Raw genomic sequence first — 19,535 nt, 5'->3', positions numbered from 1 at the left:
TTGGGGCTGGATGACCCTCATGAGAGCAGTAGATAAAGCAGCATTTTGACTGATCGTCACATTATTGACAAAAACTCTTGTAATATCACTAGTAATATTCTCAGTGACACTAAAACCAGCATAACCAAGAATGAAATCACCCCAGCTCCAGAACATGTTTGAAAGCTTAACTTTAGCCTTCTTAAAAACTACATGAAGCAAGAAATAACCAATTTGATCTTTGATCCAATTGTACACAAAAAACCAGAAAACAGGCCACACAGCAATCCCCACCAAGTACAATAGCTGCTTGATTAGCTTCATCTTAATTCCCAGAGCTAATTTCCACTCACTGAAATCTCTAGCCCCACGTTGGGAAAGCCAATTAAAAATGTGATGGTTTGGGGGTTACCCCGCCCCCCCACACTTTTGAATTTGCCCCAGCTAACTCAGACGGACCCTGGGAATATAGATGAAGCAATTTATTTACAGCTAGCAGAATTTACAAGCAGCTATTTACAATATATACAGTTATATACAATTATATACAGAAATATACAAAGGATAAACAGTATAAAAGCACAACTCCCCTCCCAGAAACCTAAGTCCCCAGGAGGGGCTTTTAAACCACCCCAACACCTCCCCCGGCCCTCTCAACCTTACCCCAGTTCTCAGGAAGAAAAGAGGTGCAGCCAAGAGGTTAGGGAGCAAGGTTAGTAGGAGCAGGGTTAATGAGATGTGACCAGGTCTAAGGCAAAAGCAAGAGTGAGAAACAAAATGGAGAAAAAATCTTTCTTCTTCCCAAAGTTCTCAGCGTGACTGTGAGAGAAGTTGACATCAATTGTTTTTCATTTCACTGCCCGTTATCTAGTTCTGTTACCAAAACATTCCAGCTTGCTTCAAACTAGCACACTGATCTACTCTGTCAGTAAGCATCTGTCTGATGGAGATGGGTGGACAGCCTGTTAGCACCTCTGCTGCCTGGCAGAGGGCTGGGTGGGTTGTGTTCTTTATTGTGCTAGTGTGAAACGACAGCAGATGCAGTTAGCAAATGTGTTTAGCATCAGCTCCTGGGAGAAGAATAAAAGCTGGCTATTTCCGTTTGAGACTGAGGAAAGTGTTTGCATGGAGTGGGGCTCATTTGGGCCTTCAAGTAAAGCATTTGTAGAAAATAAATAGAAGTCTTACAGAAGATGCTGTAAACCTACTTGCTTCTGCTAGCCATCTGTTAGAGATTTGCCAGCTCTTAAAGTACCACCGACAGAGACATACTGGCTGTGCTGGCACCTTTGATAGAGCTGCACTGAGGGAAATGCAAGACAATACTTAACGCTGCGTTTCTGTTGGTAGGTGCAGCAGTATCGAATAGCGATGACCGCTAAAGACTGCTCCATTATGATTGCCCTTTCTCCCTGCCTACAAGATGAATGGTGAGAGACCTGCTTTTGAGTGATTGCTGCTCACTTAGAAGTTGAAGATGCATTTGCATGGTTCAGTCAATTCAAGTAATATCCTGAGAGTGGTGGTGGGGTGTCCAAATATTTGGCTGTGAGCTCTGATTTAAGATGTTTAGGACAGATATCTGTTTCCAAAGAGCTTTAAGTTGATTAAGGTTGGATATTTATTCCCTTCTTGACTTTTCACAAAATAGGTCTGATCGGTACATGGTTTTAACTAGATACAGTTCTTCTGCCTTGGTATCCTCATATGACAGACTTTTCAAGATGAGTTGCCTTTAACTGCCTAATTAGAATAAAAATAAGGCAGTAATCAAGAGGTTACATCTGCTGTAAGGAAGGAGGCTTTGCATTGATACTATCCATTCGGACTTATGTCAGCAATAGGTCTGCTCCTGTGGAGGGCAGTTTGCTTTACCAAAGTCTGGTCCCTTTTAGCAAATAGTGTTTTGTGTTTGCCCTGCAGTTCTTGAGTGAAATGCTGATGATCAAGATGACTTCTTATGCAGTGGTTAATTTAGTAACAAGTCCTGCATCCTGCAGTGTGCTGGGACAGTAAAGCTGTATTGCCTTGAATCTGAACAGGAGCTGCAGTGATTCTCCTTGCTGCTAGTTACTAAGGCTGCTGGCTTGTATGCACAGCATCTAGAAACTGATCAGACTTACTAATTGCAAAAGACATCACAGCATCTGAGTGAGTAATGTTTTGGTTTAAGCTTGTATGGAAGCTGAAAAGAAAAGGACTTGAAGAGGCACCAGCAAGTTCACTTTAAACTGATTAAGCTGGTGCTATAGCTTCCTAAATGCTACCTTAGTTGAAGTTTGTTTTCTTGGGCTCCTGTGAAAATTTGAGATAAACACTAGAATCACTTTGCAGGGGGATCTGGATACACAAAGGAAAAAACTTCTCTTCAATGCTCAGCTGTACAACATGGTTTTGTTTTCCAGCTCTGAGCAAAGACCTGTGGTACTAACATCCAAATCAAGATTCACCTTTTCTGTCTCTGTGCTGGACCTCGATCTCAAACCCTACGAAAGCATTCCTCATCAGTACAAACTTGATGGCAAGATAGTAAACTATTACTTGAAGAATGTACAGGCCAAAGATGACCCTGTCATATCCAGTCTCTTCAAGGAGAATGAAGACTGCACACTAGTGCTCCATAAAGTGTAACTTGTTACCTTAAGGCTGTTTTTATTCAGATACATTAGGAAGTGAAAGATTAATGGAATACGATTATGGTGATTTTTTTTTCTATTGTGTTCAGTGCATTTTTCAGCTGTGAATGTTTTTGCTTTAAGAAATTATTTTTAATGGGTATGCCTTCTCAGAGACATGGAATAGCACTAAAACACACATTCACTATATAACCTTAATGAATGTATTCAATAGGACAGAGCAGAGCATGTGCCATACCTTGGAACTAGAGAAGAGATCAAATGAATACGGAAAGTCTACTTCCTTAGAAGTGAAAGAGCACAGAATTAAAGGTGGTATCTGAAGTATTGCACTAACATAGAAAGCCTAGTTACTAACAAGAGAATTGCCTTGGAGCTTGTGCTTTGAGTCTCACTCCTGCCTACTAGGAAGAGAAAATGCTCTGACAAACCATTTTAAACCTTTAGCATTAAGTCCACTGAAAACAGAAGTGGCCACTCAAGTGCTCCTGACCTGTGGCAGGACTGTGTCATAGCAGAACGCTTTGAAGTACTAATGTGTGAGTTTAAGAACACCAGACTACCTCCAGGAGTTTTATGATCACTTTCTATCTACCTAAAGCTTCTGGAACTAAGTGGAAATGGTTAAAGGTAAAGATCTTTCAGGGTTTTATGTGACAGCTGGGCTTAACTCCTCTGACATACTGGTCTTGTCTTTTCTGTACATGATATGCTGCTATTGAAGGTGAAACCACAGCTCACTCTTATCTAAGTGAAGCTGAGCTACAAGAATAATATATTCTGAGTTTTTCAGATGTTTTCAGGTCGTTCAGATTGTGCCAAGTGTTGGCATTATGATGTCCCACATACTGTGTATTGTCAGCAGCTGCTTTCAGGCTCATTTTTAAGTGACACAAAGAAGGTGACAGTACCTGATTTTGTGAAGCTGCAGGAGCTCACTTTCTCAGGATGATCACTGGAGCTAAACTTGCATCACTCTGGTAGCAAGGTAAGGATGTCTTTGCTTTGTAAGACAAGCGTGTACAGCTGAAGCCTTCTGCCGTGCTGCAGTAAAAGCCATCCTCAAGGTAGAGTCCCAGCTGGAAACTGAGGAGATGGTCAAACTGAGGGTGGTGTGACAAAAGTTACAGGTGCTTTCTGCATATGGCTGGGGATTACACTCCCCAGCCTGTACAGAGATGCTGTTCAAGCTGCAATGAGCTGCTGTTACCTGAACACTGTGTGTGCTTGCTCATAATGGTCTTAAAGGAATCTAGGTTAGCATTTTAATAATGTATTTATATTAGGAGCTGTGTAATGTTGGAATTTTCCCTTTTACCTGAAATTCAAACAGCACAACCAGGAAGCCCTGTAGACTGGCACAACTCAAGGAAGAAACATGAACCACAGAGCAACACCACTCACAGTGTGCTGTGGACAGGGCCCTGCGTTGGCAGCTCTTGGATTCACTTGCAGGTGACAGCTGCCTTGCTGGGATAGGGGCATGGGCTGCTCCCACCCAGACAGGATGCTACAGCAGCACAAGAAGCTGGCCGCTGACATGGTAATAACCCCTTCTTTGCAAAGAACACCTCAGGGGAGAGCTGGTTTTAAATCCAGATGTCCTCCATCTGTTGGACAAGGGGAAGAAGGACTCTCCACAGTTGGAAAGTTTTCATGCTGTACCTTTACACATGTTTCATGCAAATAGAAATTTACCTGTGACTAAACAGTTTAACTTTCATATGAGAAGGAACTGAAGATGAAATAAAGGTTAGACAAAACCAGCTAAACCAGTAAGATGCCAAGGGATGAAGTAACAATTTTGCCTGTCTACTGAATTCCAAACTTGAAGTTAGCCTGCCTTATGCCCAACAATATACTTTATTACAGAGTTGGGCTTCTTGAAGGCATTCAAGGCCAGGTTGGATGAGGCCTTGAGTAACCTGTTCTAGTGGGAGAAGTCCCTGCCTATGCCAGGGAGTTGGAACTGGTTGATCTCTTAACCTAAACCATTCTATGAGAAGGTTCTGCCAAGGAATCTTTTAGCACTAAAGAAACTCCTAAGAGCAGGTAGTGACTTCGCAACTTCAGTGCTGTCCAAGACAAGAAATGATCAGCAAACTAACTGACAGGATCCTTCCAACCCCAAACATTCTGTGATCCAGTGTGTCTCTGGCAACCTAAACCCTTCTATGATTCATCCAGACGTGACCTCTGGCATTAGATTCTATCAAGCTGTACAGCTTAGCAATCTCCTCTGTCAGTTTTTCCTGACCTACCAGAGCAGTAGGACACTATTCCAGTGATCAGGTAGTGGGTTATTCAAATTACAGTGTTATAAGTATACTGTTGCTTTAGCTCTTGGTTTCTCCACCTATGTCACCATTGCCATAAAACGTTTTTGGTAATTTACAGAGCGGGTGTGCTGCTTGGTCCGTTACAGCAGCTGTGGACTTGAAGCCTTTTAATTCTACTTGAGAGTCCACAGTGTGGTTTTGGCCCCTTGATTTCAGGAACAAGTGCTGCTCCCTACCTGAGAAGGATGTGACTTACAGCTGGACCAGTCCGGCTCAGATAAGGCAGTGTTCGCAGTGGCTAGTGCAGGGCAGGAACTCTCCTGAAACATACTGAAAGTTCACAGCTGAGCTAATGGTACCTCTGAGGGAAGGGAAGGAAGATGATAGGACAGCTGGTTTGTCTGCTTGATTTCTTCAGGGATGAAGGTATGAAATGTGATGCTTTGTAATGTATTACCTACCTGAACTTTCCCCTAGGAGTAGAAGATCCAAAGGAGAGGCTGCAGCATGCAGTAGTTAACTGGTCCATCTCCCTCTACACACAAGTGTGGTGGTCCTCTCTTCTTTAACTGTTTCTACTCAACACTGGCATTGTGGAAAAAAAGTTGCTTCATACAGTTAACCACCTCCTTGCCTCTCCCTCCCCACTCCACTTTTTTTTTTTAACATAGTATGTCTTGGAAATCATCAGATTGTCTCCTTCTACCCTAAGTTAATGAGAAAGCGACGGAATGCTTTGTTCCAGGAGTCTCTTACTCGTTATTTTAATATCACTGTACTTTTATAGAGCTGTGAAATGGATTTTTATGGACTTGATTTTGACAGTGCATGATCTTTTAACACTTTCCAGGGACCTAGAAAATGTTAAGAAGATAAACCACTCTGGTACATTAATGATTCCGAAAGATAAATTTATAATGAAATCACTCTGTACATGTAACTATTTTATTTGGCATTTTTGTATTTAAATGGCTGTATTTATTTTCCTGTCATGACAATTTATATATAACGTGCCATAATTGTACAGATAGCATGTTTTATGAGTATGGTTTCTAAATGGAAAATAACTTAATGTTTATATTCAATAAAATTATAGATCGTGTAACACAATACCTTAATTAAAACTACTTTTGAAATTGCTACCTGCTGTCTGGCAGTCAGGCTGCTGTTTGTTGTTCTGAGCCAACCGCTTTGATCACGTTCTCAATGGCTGTCTCGATCCCAAGCAGACTCAGCAGGCTTCGGAAGCGGGCAGGGGCATCTTCAATAGTTGTCATGTTCTGCTGTGAGACTGCAAGAGAAGCATAAACCAGATCCTGATTGGTTCTAAGAGCTGCACTACTGCTGTTTTGGGTAGAACCAGCTACCTGCTGCCCACGAGGAGAGGGCAAAGGTGTTTGTAATCCCTTCTTAAACTGTACAGGAGGGTTGGCTTTGCCTGTCTGGGCCCAGCAAGATGCATTTCTAAATAAATATCGGAATGGTTCCTACACGAAAGCTGGTGAGGGACTTCTTGGGGTGTCAGGTAGTGATAGGACAAGGGGGAATGGATCCAAGCTAGAGGAGGGGAGATGTAGACATTAGGAAGACATTCTTCACCATGAGGGTGGCACGACACTGGAACAGATTGCCTGGGGAGGTGGTGGAAGCCCCATCCCTAGATGTTTCTAAGGCCAGGCTGGGTGTGGCTCTGCGCAACCTGATCTAGTGGAAAGTGTCTCTGCCTAGGGCAGGGGGGGTTGGAACTGGATGATGCAATCCTGACAATTCTGTGATTCTGTGAAGAGATGCTGGGCAAAAAGAGGACAGGCATTCTGCTCAAATCACAGAATGTAAAGGGCTGGAAGTGACCTCAAAAGATCATCCAATCCAACTCCTCTGCCAGAGCAGGGTCCCCTAGAGTAGATCACAGTGAATACCTCCCGAGAGGGAGACTCCACAAACCCCCTGGGCAAGCCTGTTCCAGTGTTCTGCTACCCTCACAGTAAAAAAAAACAACCAACAATGTTCCTCATGTCCCTGTAGTGAGTGCCCATACCTTGTTCTGGTACTTTAGTCAGAAGGTCCAGGACAGGTGTAGTTCTCCCTTCCTCATCTAGATGTATTTTCCAAACAACCATCAGTTCAAACCTGTATTGTGCACAGAACAGCCAGTGAAGCATTAATGAGGCAACTGTCTTCAAGGTTTCTTTAAGGCACCAAGGAAAATAAACAAAAGTCACCTCAGGTAACACAATTTGCTAGTCCCAAGGAAAACCAGGAGGCAGTTTATTCATAGGGAAAGGTCACTGCTTCATTTCCAGGTACATTCACACTTTCAACCTCAAGGATTTTTTTTTCCCCTGGCACTTGCCTCATGAAGGGAGCAGTGGTAAACACTAAGATACCAAAGAAGAGATAGCATCCCCTTTCCTCACCCCTGGCGTACTACCTGCACTAGCTGGTCAGGTGCCATGCTTAGATACAAGATGAAAACTAGTTTCAGGAGAAACCTGCATAAACAGTGAAGTTCTGTGTTTGGAATAAGGTCCACCCTGAGACTGGTCATGGCTTTTAGACTAACACACAAGGATGAATACTCAAGGCTTAGATTCCTGCTTCTGTAAAACCAAACAATAATAATCATTAATAATCATAATTTCACCCTCAAGAGTGTTTATGTTAGTTTTGTGAGGCTAATGATGATTTCCAGCTTTGGTGGGGGACTTAGTGACCACACCACATGGACTGAACAACTGAGCAGTTGGCTGCTGCAAAGGAAGTGTTTTTCTGCTCAAGTATGTGACAATTGCTCATTGTAGATTTGCTGCTTTAGAATCTCTTGTCTGCCCTTCTGCATTTTGTATCCCCTCAGACCATGCTTTTAGGAGCCTTCCTCACTGAAAGGAAGGCTTTCCTAGTCTAGTCCTGGGTCTGCATACTACAAATCCATGTCAGCCTTTTGCCACTTTACTGTTAAAAATTCCCAGCTTGTTCTGGGGTTCAGCAAACAGATCAATAAGCAAATGTATTTCCTACCAACCTACTGAAATGATGTTTAAATTCTGGTGTTTCATGATTGTGGATGAGAGGGAATGTGGGATGGAACTGGGAACCTGACAAGAGGGAGAGATACCAAAATGAAGCAGTTTATTTTCTGTCTGTGATGGTTTAACAATTGATCTCAGCAAGCAAGATCCGAAGCATTCAATTTGAAGGGCAGCCCTGGCTATTATGGTTTGTTTGCTAGCTCCACAGACAAATATGAAGGAGGAAGCTGTGCTTTGTTTCCCATTGTTCCCATATAAATTAATGTGGAGATGTAATAGGAGAAGGGAACAGTCCAGTTCCTTCACAAAATAGCTACTTTTCTTGCCCCCTTACAGAATTCCTGACAGTGGTAATTATATTGTCTTACATGAAACTTCAGACATTAATGCAGTTTAAAACCCCAAACCTGCCATAACAAGTCTAGCAGGGAGGCCAAACAACTCCAGCATGTGTTGTAGAGTAATAATAACAAATGTCACTGAAATGATCCCCTCCATATAACTGATTTCCTTCTACAACAATGGAAAAATACAGCTGCAGCTGCTTTTGGTAACGTGGTAACTGCAATCTTCTTTCCATTCTCTCATGGCAAGAAGACTAAATGATTCTATGATTCTAAAGCACTGCACTTTGCCTCTGTGATCACAGCACCTCCAGCCACAGAGCAAAGTTATGAGCTGGAACTGTCAGGCTGCCACAGTGACCTCTCCCTGCGGGAAGGGAAAAGCAGGGGTAGGAAATGCTGCCTTATCTCAGAGGGGACAGCTGTCGGGGGCCCGTCCACCCTGCCGCAATACGAGGGATGCTGGTCTCCGCAGCTGCTCTGCCTATTGCTCTGCCGGTGTACTGCAGAGTAAACCTGTCGTTTCCTGATATGATGAGTAAGGGGGGATGTGGCTCACATTCCTAAGCTTGGAATTCAGACTCTTCACTGTAGGATGACCTTCCAGAACCAAGACACCAATACATTTTTTTCTTTCTTAAAATGCCAATTAAAAGCCTGCTCCAACCCTTTCTGGTTTCCTACCAGCTCTGTAAAAGAGTGAGTACATACAGCAGCAACACAGATTGACTTACCTAAGCAGGTCACATGCATGTGGCTTTTACATGTATTTCAGGTTTGGATTTTTTTTTCTGCTACTGTTTTTAATGTGTGGTTACAGCCCTAAAATACCTCACACATCACACAGTGTCTGCGTTCCATGGAATTCTCAAGCAAAGAGTGACTTAACATTCAAGCAGACCAGTTCTGTATAGATTGTCAACATTCATCTCACAATCTGTCCTCTGTATCAATCAGAAAAGGTAATTTTTGACTCACTCAGAAACTCTGGGATTTCTCAGGATGATATAATCTCCCTGCAGTCCTTCTGGAAGGGTCACAACATCAGGATACTTGGCCTGTAAATAAACAGATTTAAATTAGGTCAGAAAAATTCAAGAGTAGACAAGGCAGTTTCTGGCTACTTTTGCTACCTTCTAGTTTCCGTTTGCAGTGGCTTTTAATATGCTACTTAATAAGAGTAACAATCCAAATCGTTTGAAATTTGGGTGTGCTTCTAGTCCTCTGATGCTTTGGGGTTTTTTGTATCATTGATGTGCTATCAAGAGATACTTAAATTGGGTCACCTCAGGGAGAAAACCAGTAATGTGCAGCTGTACAAACAGGTCTTGGAAGTCCTTGTGCAAGACCTGGGGAACCTTGACAGAGTATTTTTCAACTGACTCCTGTTGATTTGATTTAATAATACATTATCATACAAGGCCATTTCAGATGCCACCTTGATTGAAATAATCCTGCTAGCACACTCTGTTTAGCTGCTCCTTTTGAGATCGCCAATTCCAAGCTGTGCTTTGAAGGCAATGAGAAACCAGAATAACCACTTCTGATCAAGCTATCATGGGACAACAGAAACATGAAAGAGCTACTGGCTCCTATTGAACTTGCACGTTAGTGGGAATTAGAGCCATCTGCAATCGCTAATGTGCCAAGATGGATCACAGTTCCCTTACTTGTTTAGTGCATGTTTTAGGGGCTTCAATGTGGAATTACCCAAGACTCCTAGCTTTTGCTATAACTATTTTAAAAACATGTAAAGGAAAACAGCAGAGCAACTCTGTATGGATCCTTTACAAGTTAAGCAATACATGAAGCAAGAGGAGACACACACACATGGATATGCAGCACAGCGCCTGTGTCCTGCAGGGACACGTTGCTGCAGCAGCAGCAAACACAATCTAGAGGCAGCCTGTTGCCCTGAAGACTTGAGCACTGCTGCTTGCTCTGCCCTCTGCACTGGCTGCAAAGCCCTGTTCCAACCCTCCCAGTTGATAAGGTGTGAAAAGCCCGCGGGAGCCCAGCGAGCGCTGGCGGGACAGGCGGTGCGCCTCACGGAGCTGGGCTTGGAGAAGCGCTGGAGAGAATGAGCTGGGGTGTACGGGATTACGCCTCAGCTGGCAGCCTGCGATGGCTACCAGATGTGACCTTGCTCTGCCGTAGGAATTTATGACAAACCGAAGGGAGTTTGTGCAGAAGGCCAAATGACATAAAACACTTGGAATTTGCCAGTTCTAATTTCTACAAAGTATCTAGTGCTGTATTTACCAGGGGGGATAAAGGCCACAAACTGTCCTGGGAACAGAGACACATAAGGGGTAACAACATGCATAGAAGTCATGCAAGTGTGGCTGATCTAAAGTCACTTGCCCATCAGAACAGTGATCCTTTCTCAGCTTTACTCCCTCTGGAATGCTGCTCCTCTAATGACAAACCTCAAGTTTTTCAGGCTTTCCTTATCAATAACCCAAGTCTTTGATATTAATTACATGCCTTCATTTGTCTGGGTATTATAGGGCTCAGAGGACTCTCTTTACTCCATGCTGCAAACCCGACACATTTAGGATTAGTTTGTATCTGGAGAACTCAACTCTTAAGTTCCCTGTTTACAAGAGATGCCCATATGCCACAGCTAAACATTGTCATGTTTTATCTTCACTCACCCATACTGAGCCTTTGGTGATCACAAGATAAAACAGATCAGAGTAACTTCCTACTTCCAAGCTGCTGTATAAAGCACCCATGCAGTTTTTTGGGAGCTGGCTGTGTAGTTGCCATAATTGGTGCAAGGACCCCCAAGCTAGTTGGTGAGGTTTTGCCTTGTACACAATCACAGAACTGTCAGGGTTGAAAAGGACCTCCCTCAAGGATCATCTAGTTCCAACCCCCTGCCATGGGCAGAGACACGTTCCACATGATTGGGTTGCACATCCAGCCTGGCCTTAAAAACATCCAGAGAAGGGGCTTCCACCACCTCACTGGGCAACCTCTTCCAGTCTCACCACCCTCACAGTGAAGAACCTCTTCCTGACATCCAATCTACATCTCCCCTCCTCTATCTTGGATCCATTCACCCCAGTCTTATCGCTACTCAACATCCCTAAAAGGTTCCTCACCAGCTTTCTCATAGGCCTCCTTCAGATGCTGAAAGGCCACAATAAGATTTCCTCAGAGCCTTCTCCTCTCCAAATTGAACAACCCCAACTCTTTCAGCCCGTCCTCATAGGAGAGGATTTCCAGCCCTCTGATCATCCTCATGGCCCTTCTCTGGACATTTTCCAGCATGTCCATGTCTTTCTTGCAATAGGGGCTCCAAAACTGGACACAGAACTCCAGGTAGGGTCTCATGAAAGCAATGTAGAGGGGAAGAATCACCTCTCTTGACTGGCTGGCCACACTTCTCTTGATGCAGCTCAGGATACAATTTGCTTTCTGGGCTGCATCTCAAAGAAATCTCAAAGTGTTTAATTTCCTGTTGTCTAAAAGTATCCGTGTACCTGGGAGCTTGTGTGGTGGTGAGTTCTGCATATGGGAAGCAGTTATTGCCTGCCATAAATGCATGCCAGGGGTTTGGCAGTCCATCTAAATGCTGTGAGAATTTGATCTTGTGGGAGATTCACAGGATTTGGGAAAAAAAAGATCCAGCTTCTTAGCAGGAAAGATCATATCTTAGCAATTGACAAAACACACAAAAATAGCTCTCTTTAGCCACATTACATGCTCAAACTGAAGTCACAGCAGCGGCGTGAAGCTGTACCTCAACCAGACTCACACACAGAGATGGCTGCCCATGTCACTTAAGGGCAGCTCTGCAAGAGTCATCATGCAGCCAAAGCAGGAAGCAAAACTACTGCACCCAAGAGTAACCATGCAACATTCAACAGCGACGACTGCTAGGGAATAAGCCCTAGGAAATGCACTTCTCACACAGTTTACCTTTTATATTCAGTATATAAAATACAATAACTGACACACCAGACAGGCAGCATGGCCAAACTGCCTCACTCTAAACACAACTGCAACTCCAGATACGTTCTGTGGGTACCTGATTCCCACCCCAATCTCTCTGCTGTGCAACTTTCCCAAGCCAAGCAATACGTTGGGAAACAGAACGACCTAACCCCTTGGAAAGTCTCTTGGGAAAGTCAGTAACTCCTCAGGGATCTTGTAAAGTGGACACCAGGCAACTGAAAGAGATCACACCAAGCAGCACGACACCAGATGGGAAAGATCAGCTACAACTGCATTAAGCAAAACCTGACTTCAATCAAGAAATTTCTTTCCTCAGATGACTTTTAAATGTCAGTTTATGATCAAAACCAAAAGCCCATGCTGTTATTACTTCTGGGCGGAAATGGTTTTTCCAGCTCCTTCAGGAGTCCAAGCAGGGAATCTTATGGGAACTTTTGTCCAAAACAGAAACAGCCTCAAATCAGAGGGGTGTGGCCATGGGGATGGTGTACACAGCCTGACAACTTCCATACAGGCTCACTCCAGTGAATACACTTGGAGAAACTATTTTTAAACAAAATCTATTCTTTTTCAGCTGTTTTAAAGTTCACCTGATCACAGGAGCACAGGATATCAGAGGTTGGAAAGGACCCAAGGAGATCATCGAGTCCAACCCCCCTGCCAGAGCAGAACAACACTATCTAACACAGATCACAAGTTGCACTGCAGTCTTCTGCATCCCAGAACTCTTCTAAAGAAATATGTTTTAAGTTATTCTGCTTAAGAAAGCAAAACAAAACTGGTACGGCAGAAGCTATGCTGGAAGCAAACTTGCTTCTAAGCCACTCAGCACGTAAAAAAAAACCTCTCTGCTCTTAGGTGGAACAATAGTTCACACTTGCTGCTAGTGTTGAACTTGGCATTCTGTCAGGAGGACTGCACAGACTGAGTGCTAAGCAACCTGTGCTGCTGTGAGTCTCCTCACAGGTGTGACTTCTCAATTTACCAAAGAAGCTCCATTCAGGCTCTGGGTTGGGGTGATGTATACATATGGTTTGTCCAGCATCATCCACTACAGTCACAGACACGGTGGGAGCGTCAGGGCCTTAAATAACAACATCGACGTAACTGCAAGAGTTCAAATATCGATTATACAAAAAATGAAGAACATTTAAGGCGCTGCAGAATACTAACAACATGGCTAAATTCCAGAAGCATTAAAGAATCAAACCCAGAACCACCAGACTGCAACCCACTGCAGAAATTCAAGTCAGTCCATAATGTAACCATCAAGAGAGAAGCCATCCCAGAGCTCTCCCAGTGAGAGGAAGTTGGAGTAGCTCTGCTTTCCAACAGCTTTACCCACTGGTTTCAGCTCCCATCTGACTTCAGCTACAGGAGCCCAACTCTGAGAACAACTAAAAGAATATTTTTACTATTATTACCAGGATCAAGTGCCTCAGGTGCTTAAAACCAACAATCACCAGGCTGAGAAATGAAACTTGGTGCAGAAATTACAGTTTTGGGAATTAGCTTGCCTTTCTACTTTTACTAAGCCTTCTGGTAGCCCAGATAATTACAGTCCGTTTAGGAGATCTGCTCTTAAATGTATTTATCTTTAAGCACACTGCTAAAGTATTTGGTGCTAACTTCACCCAGAACTCTTATCCTTGCTCACAAACCATGTTAAATGCATCATCATGCACACATTTTCAATCATCTTTCTAGAAATGTGATTAAATTTGCTCTGAGTTTCATTTTTAGATATTGGACAATACATTTGTTCATACCTTTTAATTAACTGCAGTGTTTTGTCCTGTAAGGCAGCATGAAAATACAGCAAGGATTTATACTTTCTTGTATTTTAGAAAGCAGAGTGGCAAGCCCTAAGTCAATGAAAAGTCTGTCCAAGATACTTAACCTTTCCTGGTACCAACATGCCTCTCAGACTTCAACAGGTGAGACACAGCAGTCTGCCAGTGCTATGCAATTGTGAAACGGGTAGCCAAAAAGAAACTCATCCTATTTTTGGTTATTTCCTTTCTCTTCACTGCCTGACTGGGCAGGAGCAGCTCTACTTAAACTGATGTGCACTCAAATCTGACCATGAAGATGACTCCAAAGCCTGTTATGTAGGCAGATGAATGGGTGTAAGATAAGTCATGGCTTTGAGAAGGGTTTGTCTCAAAGTTGCCTTTTGAGACTTCTTGCCTGTTTCAATAGAAGTCTGGAGCCTTCAGAATATATCATTGCAGGAGGGCTGGACTGGGTGAAGGTGTCCCTTCCAACCCAAAGCATTCCGTGACTCTGATTTCATGTGCATGCTAGGAAACAGGTATTGCTGAAGCCTCACCACCGAATACAGTTCTGTGTCCAAACCCACATGTTCCAGTGGCACAATGCTCAAGTGTGATGTTCATGTAGCTTCTGCATCACCTTTCATGTGGCTTTGTGAAGCTGAAGGTGGTTTGGCAATGTTGTAACCTATGCTCAATGATATAAATTGGAGCAGTATGGTAATGTTTTCAGGAAACAGCATGTTTAGCTAAACCTCAGTTAAAGTGTAAAGGTACAGACATCATTAGCACATCAAAAGTCAAATATCAGGTCATCACCACGTGCTTAGTTAGATGGCAGCATGCTTTTCTTTTTGGATAAGAATAAATATCAACTTGAAAGAATGGGGATTTCTAATGAATTCTATCCATAAAATAAGCTGTTGTATCCACTATTGCAGGAGAAGAACTGACAAAACCTGTTTCTAAACAATAAAATAGAGTATTACAAAAGACAAGTATTTTATACATCCCTTCCTGGGTGTTATATCTCATTACTGTCTACACTGAAAATGGCTTAAAGTGCTTCCAAGGCCTGGAATTATATCTTAAAGTACTTAAAGAATGGCACATTGAGAGTTCAAAACATAAAGGATCTCAAAAATCACCATGAAGTTTCTCCTTTTGTGCAATTAAAGGAACTGAAACCAAGAAAAGAGAATGCAATTTTCCCTTCAACTAAATTACACAGTATAAAAACACTGTAGTTGCAAAATGGATTTAAGAAACTTTGCTGCTCATAATTATGTCTCAGAATACACTCATCTCCCATTTTCCCAGCCAAGAAAGCATTTCACTCAAGTAAAGCAGTCCTGCTGGTGATCTGCGTTAAGCAAATCATACGAAACTACAGGACCATTAGAACCAGAGAATGAGGTCAGAAAATGAAGTGCATGATGAAAAAGCAGTTCTGGCCCTGTGCCTGTCATATTGCCTCTCACACACTGCTCAGTTCCCTTCTTTACAAACTAAAAGCACCAGTGGCACCATCAACCTGCACATTTCCTTTTTAGCTGAGGAAAGGGAGGATTTTAGGAGTAACAGCATGAATGCCAACCTGGACAGAGGAAAGCTTTGCAGAAAGTGTTTAACAACATTTCACAGAATCCCAGCTTGGTGGTGGAGGTTGGAAGGGACCTCTGGAGATGATCCAGTCCAGCTCCACTGCTAAAGCAGGGGCATCAAGATTAGGTTGCCTGTGGTCATGCTCAAGCAGGTCTCTTCAGAGGAGGAGACTCCACAACCTCTCTGGGCAGCCTGCCCCAGGGCTCCAGCACCTTAACAGCAAAGTTCTTCCTTAAGTTCAGACGGAACCTCCTGTGTTCTAGTTTGTGCCCATTGTTTCTTGTCCTGTCACTGGGCACCACTAAAAAGAGTCTGCCCCCCCTCCCTTGCCCCCTGCCCTTCACCTCTTGCCAAGCATTAAGAAGATCCCCTCTCAGGCTGCTCTTCTCCAGGCTAAACAGCCCCAGGTCTCTCAGCCTTTCCTCCTCACAGAGATGCTCCAGTTGCCTCAGCATCTTTGCAGCCTCCATTGGACTGTCTCCAGCAGTTCTCTGCTCCTCTCTCCTCCCAAGCTCAAGACACTTGGTTTCCTGCAGTCATACACATATAGTTGGGTACTGGAATGAAAAATGCTCTACATGCCCCTAGTTTGGGGTCTGCAGATCTGCATGTTTTGGTAGGTTGGATCTGTAAATCAAGAGTTACAGATCACTTCACTGAGACTCAATCTTATAAACATCTCCTAAGGTTAAGTCAATGCCCCACACTATTACCTGAAGCCAGCTGGGAGGAAGCCTTACTCCTTGCAGCTCCAGATCCCTGTAGCATGAGCAAGTTGCCAATAAAGTTTAAAGTTTATCTGCTTTGCTATTTTTTCCCTTTTTATTTGTGGTTGATTACAGGGTCTCTTTTCTGGCCCCTGCTCTCTTTCCATTGTCATTAATTTGCCTCCTATCACGTTATTTTTCTTGCTTCATTCAAGTAGGACACTACAGTAGATGATTCACTTTGTCACTACTCCCTGTGTGACTACCACTGAAGAGCTAAACCAGCATTATCTATCCCTGAGTACACTCACTCCTGTGTCTCTCAGAAAGCATTTCCTTTTGATATCATTTTGGCATATGGCAACCATATGTTTATCTGCAACTTCATTACAGCAGACAAGGAATAAATTAAATACAGACTAGAGGCTTGTTTTTAAAATATGAAGAAAAATAGAACTAAATGAAAATAAAAACTTGGAAGGAACAGGAAGGGGCACATAATAAATACTCAGTGAAGGCAGAATTTGCAGATGTTTTTCCCTTACTTTTGTTCTTGCTGGAGAAGAGATGAGTCTTCTCTCCACTACTTCTCTTTAACATTGCTGAAGGTAAAAGATTTCCACCCCTTTGTGAAAAATTATATACCTCAGCACATTTACAAATCAATGTTTCTAGTAACAACAGCACCAAGGTACTTTACTCTGCGTCCGTTTCTGTAGTAAAACAATGCAATGGAAACCAGAATATGCTACTCCAGAGCAGCTGAAGAGACTTCCAGGTTTGCTCCCCTTGCCTTCAGAGACTGGACTCATCTCACTGCACCTAGGTTCCACAATGACCTTCACTTCTCAGTGCTTCTCCCTTGGACACAGACACCAGAAAATTACAGTGGGCCATGGGCAAGAGGCTAGAAGGGTGTACAAAAGCCAGGAATGTTTCTGCTGATACCAGACCAACCTCAGTGCAGTCCTGTCAGATGCACCACCTGGGGCTGCCTGCCTGGATGTTGCATGGCTCCCAAAATCCTCTTCTCCTTCTGGAAACAAGTCTGCCAGACTTGCTGATCAGTTTAGTAAGCAGAGACCAAGCTTGCTGCCTTCTACTCAGGGGCAGACACTTCCCATCACTCACTCCTGTATCAGATATTACTGACTAGGCACTTAAACTGAAGAATCATTTTCTCTGAATTAGCTCTGGCTTTCTCTTTGACTTTTTAAAGCTTAAATAAGCCCATTTTTCTAGATTAAAATTTTAGATCTTATTTGTTATTTGTGCTAAGAGGGCTGTAGAGCCACCCTCTACAGAAGTATCTGCCCAGCTCAAAGGCCAAGATTTACCAACTGCGTTGATTTTTGTGGGAGAGCATTAATGCTGCAGCTGGGAGCTTTTTTTGATGGGAATCCACAGTAAATCAGCAGACCTCAGTAGTTTTGTTGCTCCTCCAAAAGTTTAATGACATAATAGTTGTCACTATATTGTATTTTGAAACCTCTACCATACCTTTGCAGTTGAGTCCAAACACTTCTTAATGATAAACTATGTGGAAAATAGCAGATTTGCCTATTTTAGCCAAAGGGATACTAAGCACTCAAGGACAGTAGAGAGACAAGAAAATTATGAAAGGAAAAAAGATGCTACATTACAGGACAGCATGAAGAATGAACAATTGTGGAAGAAATAATCATAAGCCAAAATTTCAACACTTTGAAAGAAGCAGAGGAAAGGCATTTTTAGGAGAGAAATTAGACTAAGTTTGCATTTAACCAGAAACAATTTACTTTATAGCTCTTTAAATCTCTCTCTGTATAGAAGATGCTGTCTTTTTTGATGGCTTAGTAAATGCTTTCAGGATCACATAAAGCAACTTGGATTTGAAATACCACAACAGTTGATTACCAAATGTGACCCAACTTGCTTTTTGTATAGTTTACATTATCAAGCTTGTCCAGACAGCACAATTTAAACACAACATAAACAAAAGCATCTGAATTGGCTCTGAAGCTGTGTTAGGTTCCCCCCTTCCCCAAGAATACGGAGTCAGTTAAAAAAAAACAGTTGTAGGACATAATGAAGAACTGGTACATCTACATAACCTCAGTGTTAAGCATCTACCTTTTTAAAAGCAGGACTAACAAGTTTTCACACAAGGGATTCATCTCCTGTATATAATTTACTGTTGTGGTTATTTCATTGAGACTATGGAACAGGTAGAAGATAGAAGTGCAGAGTTAAGGACAAGAAGCTACTGTTAATCAATAAACCCCCACTACTTTCTACATTTAGAATGGCTGCCCATTGGGACAGAAACTGAAGTTCTTTGATGGGTGCTATCCCTAGGAAGATCAGGTACCTGCCTTGGATGAGAGAATTTCCCCCTTGACTTCATTAGCCAGAGAGACAGCTCAAGCAACCAGTCAGTAATTACCATAAATACAATACACTCAAAATACCTACTGCCAATTCTTGTGTGGCATCTGCACTTTCATCGCTCCCCGAAGTTTTTTGTGTACTACAGACTCTGCTGAGAGAAACTCAAAGCAAGAAGCATGGCACACAGTAGAGGATAGAAAAAAATAATCTAGTGAACTTCAGTTATTATTACTTATTAACACTGCTTGCCAGTTAATAGATCAAGCATAGGAAAGGCATTTGGAATCTTGCTCAAGTAAAGGTTAGAGAACAGCCTTTCTGAATGGGTCTGGAGAGCTACTCTACTCCTTTCCATGCGGGCAAACATGTACCTTGCCTGAGAAAGACATGTGTGTCCTTAGACCCGCTTGGAGCACATAAAATACCAGTTTTCATTGGTAACAAAGAGATACAAGCTGTTTAAGAGGTCAACCTCTTGACACATAGAGCAAACTGTTCAACAGTAGAGAGGGTTTTGGTCAATGAATAGCTGTCAAAAATGCCTGTACCTTGGTATCTTCAGAAAGCAGCAGGTATGCTGTGATTTTACAGGACACCAGTGACAAAGAAGCAATCCTCCTCTGCACAAAACCTTCTTGCAGACTTGCATTCAAGCATAAAGACATGTTCCCTTCCACTCATACTTGACAGCAATAGATGAATGACTGCTCTCACCAAAATTCTCTACTGCATGTAGTAGACTAATATTCATATAGTATACCTTACACACTAAGGACCAGGTGTTCCCCTAAACACATGCAGATATGTATGCAAAACTCATCCTCATACAAATGAATGCTCATTCT

General features: G+C 42.7%; 2 protein-coding genes across 2 annotated transcripts in view; one reads left to right on the top strand and one right to left on the bottom strand.

Moving 5' to 3' along the window:
* The window catches only part of IPPK (inositol-pentakisphosphate 2-kinase), a 37,513-nt gene extending 34,821 nt beyond the window's left edge, over positions 1–2,692 (top strand). Inside the window, exons 12-13 of the mRNA XM_064156381.1 lie at positions 1,330–1,409; positions 2,385–2,692. Of these exons, the coding sequence (XP_064012451.1) occupies positions 1,330–1,409; positions 2,385–2,610 (306 nt within the window). The 3' untranslated portion in view covers positions 2,611–2,692. The remainder of the gene's footprint in view (positions 1–1,329; positions 1,410–2,384) is intronic.
* A 3,129-nt stretch (positions 2,693–5,821) lies between these two features.
* CENPP (centromere protein P) overlaps positions 5,822–19,535 on the bottom strand; it is a 135,112-nt gene continuing 121,398 nt past the window's right edge. Inside the window, exons 6-8 of the mRNA XM_064156387.1 lie at positions 9,246–9,325; positions 6,933–7,024; positions 5,822–6,185 (exon numbers count right to left, since the gene is read on the bottom strand). Of these exons, the coding sequence (XP_064012457.1) occupies positions 6,052–6,185; positions 6,933–7,024; positions 9,246–9,325 (306 nt within the window). The 3' untranslated portion in view covers positions 5,822–6,051. The remainder of the gene's footprint in view (positions 6,186–6,932; positions 7,025–9,245; positions 9,326–19,535) is intronic.

Source organism: Pogoniulus pusillus, chromosome 16 (genome assembly GCF_015220805.1).
Source record: "Pogoniulus pusillus isolate bPogPus1 chromosome 16, bPogPus1.pri, whole genome shotgun sequence".
NCBI classification, from domain to species: Eukaryota; Metazoa; Chordata; class Aves; order Piciformes; family Lybiidae; genus Pogoniulus; species Pogoniulus pusillus.
Note: the sequence above shows the minus strand (reverse complement) of the source record. Positions and strands in the feature narration are given on the sequence as shown.